Here is an 11,383-nt window from a genome sequence, read left to right on the forward strand (position 1 = left end):
ATAAAAGGTTAGTTATATATTTTGAATTTTGTAAAAAATTTTGTCTTCTGGCATCATCTATCTTTAGGTAACAAAAAATCACTCTTAAGTACTGCTTCAGTTAAAATTCTCACCTGTCTTGGGTCACCTTTCAGCCCGACCAAATTTACAAACACTGGTCTTGTTTGTCGGTGAAGAATGGGAAGAGACAAACAGATATATGGATCAAATGTGTTGCTCTGTTTTCCATAATTAGGGCAAACTAGAGATGACCGAAACTGGCCCTGGAAACAATCGAGAACAAAACTGCTGTTACACCTGGCATAGTTCGCAAGAGTTTCAGCAGCCACCACGTCGTCAGGTCGTCCATGGCTGTCCTGAAAGTATAAAATAACGTTTAGTCTTAGAATATATATCATTCTCTTATAAGAACAAATGTTTAACAATTAGCAAAGAAAATTACAATATCATTCCTTCAAAGAAAAATAAATAAATGAAAATCATACAATGGAAAATACAAGAAACCTTTAATATTAGACTTGTATCTCTTATACTGTTCACAAGGATGAAATTGACATACATGAGAACAGTCACAGTTCTTAATAAAGCTATATCATGATAACTGATATCACTGAATTATACCTCTGGAGTTTAATAAAGCTATATCATGATATCTGATATCACTGAATTATACCTCTGGAGTTTAATAAAGCCATATTATGATATTTGATATCACTGAATTATACCTCTGGAGTTTAATAAAGCTATATCGTGATATCTGATATCACTGAATTATACCTCTGGGATTTAATAAGGCTATATTATGATCTCTGATATCACTAAATTACACCTCTGGGGTTTAATAAAGCTATATTATGATCTCTGATATCACTAAATTATACCTCTGGGATTTAATAAAGGTATATTATGATCTCTGATATCACTAAATTATACCTCTGGGATTTAATAAAGGTATATTATGATCTCTGATATCACTAAATTATACCTCTGGAGTTTAATAAAGCTATATTATGATCTCTGGTATCACTAAATTACACCTCTGGGATTTAATAAAGGTATATTATGATCTCTGATATCACTAAATTACACCTCTGGGATTTAATAAAGGTATATTATGATCTCTGGTATCACTAAATTACACCTCTGGGATTTAATAAAGCTATATTATGATCTCTGGTATCACTAAATTACACCTCTGGGATTTAATAAAGCTATATTATGATCTCTGATATCACTAAATTACACCTCTGGGATTTAATAAAGCTATATTATGATCTCTGATATCACTAAATTATACCTCTGGGATTTAATAAAGCTATATTATGATCTCTGGTATCACTAAATTACACCTCTGGGATTTAATAAAGCTATATTATGATCTCTGGTATCACTAAATTACACCTCTGGGATTTAATAAAGCTATATTATGATCTCTCACATCACTAAATTATACTTCTGGGATTTAATAAAGGTATATTATGATCTCTGATATCACTAAATTATACTTCTGGGATTTAATAAAGCTATATTATGATCTCTGATATCACTAAATTACACCTCTGGGGTTTAATAAAGCTATATTATGATCTCTGATATCACTAAATTATACTTCTGGGATTTAATAAAGCTATATTATGATCTCTCATATCACTAAATTATACCTCTGGAGTTTAATAAAACTATATTATGATCTCTGGTATCACTAAATTATACCTCTGGGGTTTGTGAAATCTAACTTTTACCCAAGAGAATATTTTTTATTAAAACAAGTGAAACTAAAGTGTTAACTGTTTGCATTTTAGCTTTTCCATGATGTCTATATGTTTTCTTTAGGACAAAAGAAACACTTAAAACAAATAATCAATTCCACTTAGCTAAGTTTTAAAATAAAGATTTAAACTGTTTTACCAAAACAGACGTAGCTCAAAATCAACAGAGCATGAAAACACTTATAAATCTTACAGAAACAAGATCATAATATTATAGTGCATATTTCTCAAATATTATGGATATTTGAGAAATTGTAAAATGTTTTCTAACAGTTTATAGATACCTGAAGAACCATAACATATGTTTTCTAACAGTTTATAGATACCTGAAGAACCATAACATGTGTTTTCTAACAACTTATAGATACCTGTAGAACTACAACATATGTTTTCTAACAACTTATAGATACCTGAAGAACTACGACATATGTTTTCTAACAACTTATAGATACCTGTAGAACTACAACATATGTTTTCTAACAATTTACAGATACCCGAAGAACTACAACATATGTTTTCTAACAATTTACAGACACCCGAAGAACTACAACATATGTTTTCTAACAATTTATAGATACCCGTAGAACTACAACATATGTTTTCTAACAATTTATAGATACCTGTAGAACTACAACATATGTTTTCTAACAATTTATAGATACCTGAAGAACTACAACATATGTTTTCTAACAATTTATAGATACCTGAAGAACTACAACATATGTTTTCTAACTACTTAGATACCTGTAGAACTACAACATATGTTTTCTAACAACTTATAGATACCTGTAGAACTACAACATATGTTTTCTAACAACTTATAGATACCTGTAGAACTACAACATATGTTTCCTAACAACTTATAGATACCTGAAGAACTACAACATATGTTTCCTAACAACTTATAGATACCTGAAGAACTACAACATATGTTTCCTAACAACTTATAGATACCCAAAGAAATACAACATATGTTTCCTAACAACTTATAGATACCCGAAAAACTACAACATGTTTCCTAACAACTTATAGATACTCGAAGTACTACAACATATGTTTCCTAACAACTAAAAGATACCCGAAGAACTACAATATATGTTTCCTAACAACTTATAGATACCTGTAGAACTACAACATATGTTTTCTAACAACTTATAGATACCTGAAGAACTACAACATATGTTTTCTAACAACTTATAGATACCTGTAGAACTACAATATATGTTTCATAACAACTTATAGATACCTGTAGAACTACAACATATGTTTTCTAACAACTTATAGATACACGAAGAACTACAACATATGTTTTCTAACAACATATAGATACACGAAGAACTACAACATATGTTTTCTAACTTATACATACCTGTAGAACTACAACATATGTTTTCTAACAACTTATACATACCCGAAGAACTACAACATATGTTTTCTAACAACTTATAGGTACCCGAAGAACTACAACATATGTTTTCTAACAACTTATAGATACCTGAAGAACTACAACATATGTTTTCTAACAACTTAGATACCCAAAGAACTACAACATATGTTTTCTAACAACTTATAGATACCTGTAGAACTACAACATATGTTTTCTAACAACTTATAGATACCTGTAGAACTACAACATATGTTTTCTAACAACTTAGATACCCAAAGAACTACAACATATGTTTCCTAACAACTTATAGATACCTGTAGAACTACAACATATGTTTTCTAACAACTTATAGATACCCGAAGAACTACAACATATGTTTTCTAACAACTTAGATACCCGAAGAACTACAACATATGTTTCCTAACAACTTATAGATACCTGTAGAACTACAACATATGTTTTCTAACTACTTAGATACCCGAAGAACTACAACATATGTTTTCTAACAACTTATAGATACCTGTAGAACTACAATATATGTTTCATAACAACTTATAGATACCTGTAGAACTACAACATATGTTTCCTAACAACTTATAGATACCCGAAGAACTACAACATATGTTTCCTAACAACTTATAGATACCTGTAGAACTACAACATATGTTTTCTAACAACTTAGATACCCAAAGAACTACAACATATGTTTCCTAACAACTTATAGATACCTGTAGAACTACAACATATGTTTTCTAACAACTTATAGATACCCGAAGAACTACAACATATGTTTTTTAACAATTTACAGATACCTGTAGAACTACAACATATGTTTCCTAACAACTTATAGATACCTGTAGAACTACAACAAATGTTTTCTAACAGTTTATATGTCTGATATGTCATTGTCATTATGTGGCTCATGTTGTTAGAATTAATAAAAGAAAATGTAGTCTGAATCCTTTTTTTTTAACTTTAAAGGGCCACTTGTGATTCATATAATGCATTAACATGAGTAAATTACTTACAGGTTAACTCAACTATGATATGGTCACATCTTAGCTTGAAATACAGAAGTAACTCCATCTACATCTTGGATTTCTTGTTTTTTGTTTCTTCTAGAATTTTGTGCAAATATGTACATTGGCTAGCTAGACATAACCGTTTCTAATATTCAACTGTTAGACTAGAGATAAGGCAGCTAGTCAACAGCACATATCACCAAATTTGCAGCTGTTCACATCTGACCAAGCAGTGTGATTTGACAGTCACTCTTATAACATACCCGTAGACTCCTAACCGCAGAATCTAAAAATACTAACCAACAGGTGACATCAAACATACATGCGTGCACAACATGATGACAAATGAGCAGGCTTAAGCAAAACATAAGGAACTACCTTATCCCAATGACAATGGAGCAGGCTTGAAAAAAACATGTAGCTTAATTATACACCCCTATCAAATGCAATACTGTTTCTAAGCGCCTGGAATTTTGCCTGTTTACACTAACGATTAATAGACAAGTTCCTGTTTCATGGAACATTCCCAAAAGGTCACTTCACTTTCTTTGTAATTCTTCCCTTACAAAGAATAATATCATACATTCAGTTTTGAAAATAAAAAACAAAATAATAATTCTGGTAATATAAATAAACATCTCAGTTCCCAAAGCCAATTTCTTGAAACTGTTATAAAAGTTAGAATTTAAACGACAACAACATGCCTTCAAAACTGACTTCAATACTATTGCCATACATTAACTCTGTATGACAATGGACATAGTACAAGCTTATAAAGTGTAAGTACATTGTAAGTAAAGTAAGTTTTAGCATTACAAGCCTTCATTCTTACAACAGCTGCAATTGGCAAAAAAGTAAAAATTGGACTGTCAACTCACCTTTGACATTTACTTCAAAGCTTTTGTTCTAATGAACAGATATCTAAACATTAATAATTTCGGTTGCCAAGAGAAATGTGAGAAAGGTGAAACACGTACAGTGTCAGTCAACAGACTAATGAAATATGTATTATGTGTGCTTAAACAAGGCCCTGAAATATACCACGTGCCAGGTTGCATTTTATTTATGCATAGGGCTGTGTTAAACAGAACTCAAAGCTATAAAGTTCTGAACTGTTGTGAGACTGGAATTTTTTTTGCATTCTTTGAGTTCCAAACTGAACTTTGTTTCACTGATTTTCACGATGTATTCAGCACTTCATGTTTTTGTTTTTCAGGAATATAGCATTGCACTTACAGAACACATTATACATTTGTGCTATTTTGTTTTTCTTATTTTTCTAAATTGAATAAATGAGTGCAAGTGTTTAGACTTATATGGAACCAAAGGAAGTTAGTTCAGGCAGCAATATCAAGAAGTTGTTGATGTCATATGACTGTTAGCAAGCAATCACTGCTGTGAAATTAAATAAATATACACTGCTGGCCAAATTCTTAAGGCCAATCAATGAACATAAAGCAAAAATATGCATTTTGCATTGTTAGACTAAGCCACTTGCTTGAGTAGAGCTTCGAAAGATGAAAATAAGAAAAGGGAAAATAAAAATAAAAAACATTCTTAGCATTTAATAGGGAAAATGTGAACACTATGAAATTAGCCTAAATACTAGCTGGTCAAAAGTTTAAGACCATACCAAAAAGAAGTCCTAAATATGGTAGGAAATGCCTAACAAAATGGCACATTGAGAGAGACCTTGCTTTTGTAGCTCAACAATTCAGCCACGTTCAAACTCTGTCAATTGTTTACCCTTTGCCATGTTTTTACCCAATGTAACATAGGAGATGTCAGTGGGAAATGTTGACAACGCTAATGCTTGAACACAAATGACTAAATTTTGTTACGTGTTTACCGATCAATATTGTTTACCGATTAATGCTGATTACAGAGTATGGTCTTAAACTTTTGACCAGCTAGTATTTAGGCTAATTTCATAGCGTTCGCATTTTCCCTATTATATACCAATAAAGATTTTTTATTTTTATTTTCCCTTTTCTTATTTTTGTCTTTTGAAGCTCTACTCAAATAAGTGGTTGAGTCTAACAATGCAAAATCCATATTTTTTCTTTATGTTCATTGGCCTTAAGATTTTGGCCAGCAGTGCATATATAACCCCATTTCCTGGTACAAACAGTAGTGAAGTTAGGCTAGGCATACCAACAGACCCTTGCTTATTGTTGTACAGTATTGTAATGTGAAGTACCTTAGACCTATTCTTAAAAGACCTGCTTGGTCTATTAATGCCACAGTAATTATTTTTATTTTACTTTTATTCATTGCAAATTACAGTTATTTATTCTATTTTAATAATTGAAGTTTCACTTTAACATATACGATAAAGTTTAATAATGAACCCTTTATTTTTAGTGTAAAACTGTAAGTTTTGTTCCATAACTACACAACTAACCCAAAATATATTCCATAACTTTTCTACATGAGACCTAGCTCCTAAGTTTTAGTTGTGGATCCAAGATCTGAAATTATTTGTCAAGGCCTGATGTAGAGGTCAGCTTTTAGTCAATCTAAGTCAACTGACTAAAACAAATTGTGTTATATGTGCTTAAACACAAACACAAATTTACAGTTTCAATAAAAATTACTAAAAAAACTTACTTCAACTATGATGCTCAACTTACATCATAATACACCCAATTTTGTGAAATGTAAGGAGATCAAAGGGCCCCTCTTGACCCTTCCTGCAGGCACCCATGGTGATAATGTCTAATCCTAGGTCTCTGTTTTACCAAAAAGAAATGTTGAAAGAACCTGTGCTGATAATGTTTAATCCTGGGTCTCTGTTTTACCAAGAAGAAATGTTGAAAGAACCCATGGTGATAATGTTTAATCCTAGGTCTCTGTTTTACCAAGAAGAAATGTTAAAAGAACCCATGGTGATAATGTTTAATCCTAGGCCTCTGTTTTACCAAAAAGAAGTGTTCAAAGAACCAACCCTGATAATGTTTATTCCTGGGTCTCTGTTTTACCAAGAAGAAATGTTGAAAGAACCCATGGTGATAATGTTTAATCCTAGGTCTCTGTTTTACCAAAAAGAAGTGTTGAAAGAACCTGTGCTGATAATGTTTAATCCTGGGTCTCTGTTTTACCAAGAAGAAATGTTGAAAGAACCCATGGTGATAATGTTTAATCCTGGGTCTCTGTTTTACCAAGAAGAAATGTTGAAAGAACCCATGGTGATAATGTTTAATCCTAGGCCTCTGTTTTACCAAAAAGAAGTGTTCAAAGAACCAACCCTGATAATGTTTATTCCTGGGTCTCTGTTTTACCAAGAAGAAATGTTGAAAGAATACACAATGTAATCCTAAATTATGAGAAAGATTTCTGTATTTGAATAATGTATACATCAACTTATTTCAAACACACATTTCTCTAAGTATTAGTAACAAATGGCAGGATACTAAACATTAACTAACCCACCAATGCTGATAACGCCACTGCAATATTTGTGTTTACTTTTTCATTTTACTTCTTTCATATTTTTCTCATCTTTACCAACTATTTAAGCTTCATATTACAGTGATATAGCAAAGATCATCAAAACCCTTTTTCTTTATACCAACCAAAACACGAGTAACAAACTTCAACATCAAACGCGACAACACATGCACATGTTACACCACTAATGTGTCATACACAAACTAGCTTGTTTAAGATAATGCTATAGTAGTAAAGTGGATTTCTGATTTCTCCCAATCAGAATATTTAAAGCACCATCTTTGGTTCTTTCTGACTACCAGTCTCTCATCACTCTGTTTTTATACATCAATATCATCTTTATAAATTAAACCCATACATCATCATTACCTAATGCCATCATTTCCATTTCTGGAAACATCTCCAAGCACGTCCAGATACTTAAATGATCTACCTCTGTGGAGTTCCACATGAAGAGTGCTTTATATCATTATAAAAACTTGAGTAAAGTCTTTAAAAGAACTTATGACAGCTTTTAAGAATCTACATGAATTTAAAACATATGATAGAATCCTCTTCCATTCTAACCATGATAAATCTGCTGGTGTTACTTATAACAATGTATTCAAAATAGTTGTGCTACAGATCATAAACACATTTGAATATATCATGTCTTGAAAGTCTACTCACTTTGTTCTCATGTCAACAAAACAACAAGTGTTCCATCCTGCCTTCAGTTTTCTTTCTCAGTATCATTAGCAGTGCAACTTCTTTTACAATCACTATGATTTACCTTTCATTGTGTGATGGTACTTAATTATCAAAATATTTTACTGCTTCCTGATAATTCTTTGAATTATTTAAATACAAAAACTTACTCTTTTATAGCAACTACCCCAGTCATTCATAAATCCAACAGTAACTATTTAGTGCCCATTGAAAGAACAAATCCAAGATGTTCCAAAATCAAACAGTGACCTCTCAGTGATCTCTATAGGAACTGTCTCCAGATGTTCACATATCACACAGTAACCTTTAGAGGAACTATACAATATTCACAAATGAAACAATGACTTCTTGGTGATATACAAGGAAGTTACCCCCAGATATTCACAAATAAAACAGTTACTATTAATTACCTTTACGAGAACTACACATTCACAAAGCAATCTTATACTTACTGTGCTATAGCTCAAAATAGTGGGTCAGCCTAAGTCTAAACAAGTAATGATAAGTAGACTCCTCAAGGGAGAACTGCCAACAAAAACAGATGATATATACTGCAGACATAGTCAGCATTAAGAGAGATGGTCCACAATCCAGTAAAAAGCAGGTAAAGAAGCCAATTCATTGAGACTTCACCAAGAGTTTGCAAACAAGGGAATTGTTGACCATATTAGGCCATATCTAAATAAGGAAAATTAGGAGTTGTTAACCATATTACCTCATGATATTTAAATCAGGAAATCCAAGCAGTTGTTTTAATGGAATATAACTGAATGATGCACTAGAAGTGGTAATATTAGTATTATATCCAACGGTGTACCAGAAGTTCAACCTTGTAGATACAGAGAGAAGATTCATCCTAGATCCACATGTCAGACTTAAAAAAAAACATTCAGGGATGCTTTCCAACAAGAGTGAGAAGCATAAGTGGAGGTAATGGAACATTGATGGCAACAGAAAAATGTTCCATTCACATATACAAATCTTATAATGAAGGACGTGGTAAAAAAAACCATTGAGGTCAAAGAATTCCATGAGCCATCCTACTGATCAAGCAAAGATCAACTGAACAGGTGCATATGTGCATGACCCAAAAGGATGAGCAGCACTGATGATGTCACCATCACCAAACACAAAACCTAACATACAGAATGAGTACAGCATGCATAAGTACTAATAACAGCAAGGTCCAATGCTCACAGGAAGATAGGAAAAGACTGAACTCAGCTGAATACAAGTTGAAAAACACCCCACACTGCTCATCAGTGAATAAAATATTTAGTGGGAGTAGGAATGAACACAGCCTGAAACAGAGATTGGACACATATGGGAGAGGAAGGAGAAAAGGAAACAAAAGGAGGGCCCAAAAGGAAGAGTGTGAAGAGAAACGCCATGAGTAAAAATTAGAAAAACTCTTGAACGTCAGGAGACGTGTGACAACACAAGTTCAAACTGTAACAGCACACAGAAGAGAAACCCCACCAACAACCTCAGCTGCCATATACGAGGAGGAGTTGGGAATCGACTGACAAAGAATTGAGTTTAAAAAAGAAATAGAATAACGGAAGTTAGGGTTGGTTACAATGTGGAAATGACTTAAAAAAATAAAAACTGATGATGGGCAGCCGCCAAGCTTCAGGGCAAAGAATGGGAGAGGCAAAGAACTTGAAGAATGGTAAAAAGAAGTTTATTCTAGAATAGAAGAACAACCCAGCTATCTAAAGTAATAAAGACACAAATAAAAAGGAAAGGTATAATAGCATGACAACAGCGAAAAAGTGAAGAGAACCAGAATCACCTGCAAAACACTCAGTGGCATGGCGGAGTGCTTAAGACTTGATGTATAGAGAGAAGGGTAAACAAGTGTGGTGAAAAGCAACAGAGATAGATAGGTGTAAGGGACACTAAAGGGTGAAAGTTACATAAAAGTTCATCTCTTCTTCAAAAATGAAGGAAATTCCAACTGTGACAATGTTCAAAAACAGAAGCAGAAAGAATAAAATAAAGTATATCAAAATTAGATAGATTGGAATCAATACGTTTAACACCATGGTAACAAAAATAGTCAAGTAGGAATTGTAAGTGATATAAGCTAGGACGAGGACTAAAAAGTAGAAAATTAGCAGAACATAATCTGGGAAGAAAAAAACACACCAATTCTCTTAAAGGTACATATCAACCACACAAGACACTTTCAGATCAAACATACTAGTGTTGTTGCTTTATCGCTGGCCTCTGATCACACATACATGCTGAATTTGAAACAATGTGGTGGTGGCAAGTCTGAAAGATAAATAATCAAATGTAATTGTCTACATATTTATTAATTTAAAATTAGCCTTTATCCACTGTAAAGTTGTTAGGTGGCAGAAAATTAAATATGGTACATATAAAATCATTTGTTGGTGTACACTATATACAAGTTAAATACTGTTATGTATAAAACCATTTGTTGATGTACACTATATACAAGTTAAATACTGTTATGTATAAAACCATTTCTTGATGTACACTATATACAAGTTAAATACTGTTATGTATAAAACCATTTGTTGATGTACACTATATACAAGTTAAATACTGTTATGTATAAAACCATTTGTTGATGTACACTATATACAAGTTAAACTGTTATGTATAAAACCATTTGTTGATGTACACTATATACAAGTTAAATACTGTTATGTATAAAACCATTTGTTGATGTACACTATATACAAGTTAAATACTGTTATGTATAAAACCATTTGTTGATGTACACTATATACAAGTTAAATACTGTTATGTATAAAACCATTTGTTGATGTACACTATATACAAGTTAAATACTGTTATGTATAAAACCATTTGTTGATGTACACTATATACAAGTTAAATACTGTTATGTATAAAACCATTTGTTGATGTACACTATATACAAGTTAAATACTGTTATGTATAAAACCATTTGTTGATGTACACTATATACAAGTTAAATACTGTTATGTATAAAACCATTTGTTGATGTACACTATATACAAGTTAAATACTGTTATGTATAAAACCATTTG

The 11,383-nt window shown here is 32.0% G+C and overlaps 1 protein-coding gene across 1 annotated transcript in view; it reads right to left on the minus strand.

The window, feature by feature from the left end:
• Positions 1–5,065, minus strand: part of LOC143226993 (ubiquitin carboxyl-terminal hydrolase 43-like) — a 33,325-nt gene extending 28,260 nt beyond the window's left edge. Inside the window, exons 1-2 of the mRNA XM_076458541.1 lie at positions 5,057–5,065; positions 114–356 (exon numbers count right to left, since the gene is read on the minus strand). Coding sequence (XP_076314656.1) covers positions 114–356; positions 5,057–5,065 — 252 coding nt within the window. The remainder of the gene's footprint in view (positions 1–113; positions 357–5,056) is intronic.
• Positions 5,066–11,383: the final 6,318 nt, after the last annotated feature.

Source organism: Tachypleus tridentatus, chromosome 9 (genome assembly GCF_004210375.1).
Source record: "Tachypleus tridentatus isolate NWPU-2018 chromosome 9, ASM421037v1, whole genome shotgun sequence".
In the NCBI taxonomy this organism is placed as follows: domain Eukaryota; kingdom Metazoa; phylum Arthropoda; class Merostomata; order Xiphosura; family Limulidae; genus Tachypleus; species Tachypleus tridentatus.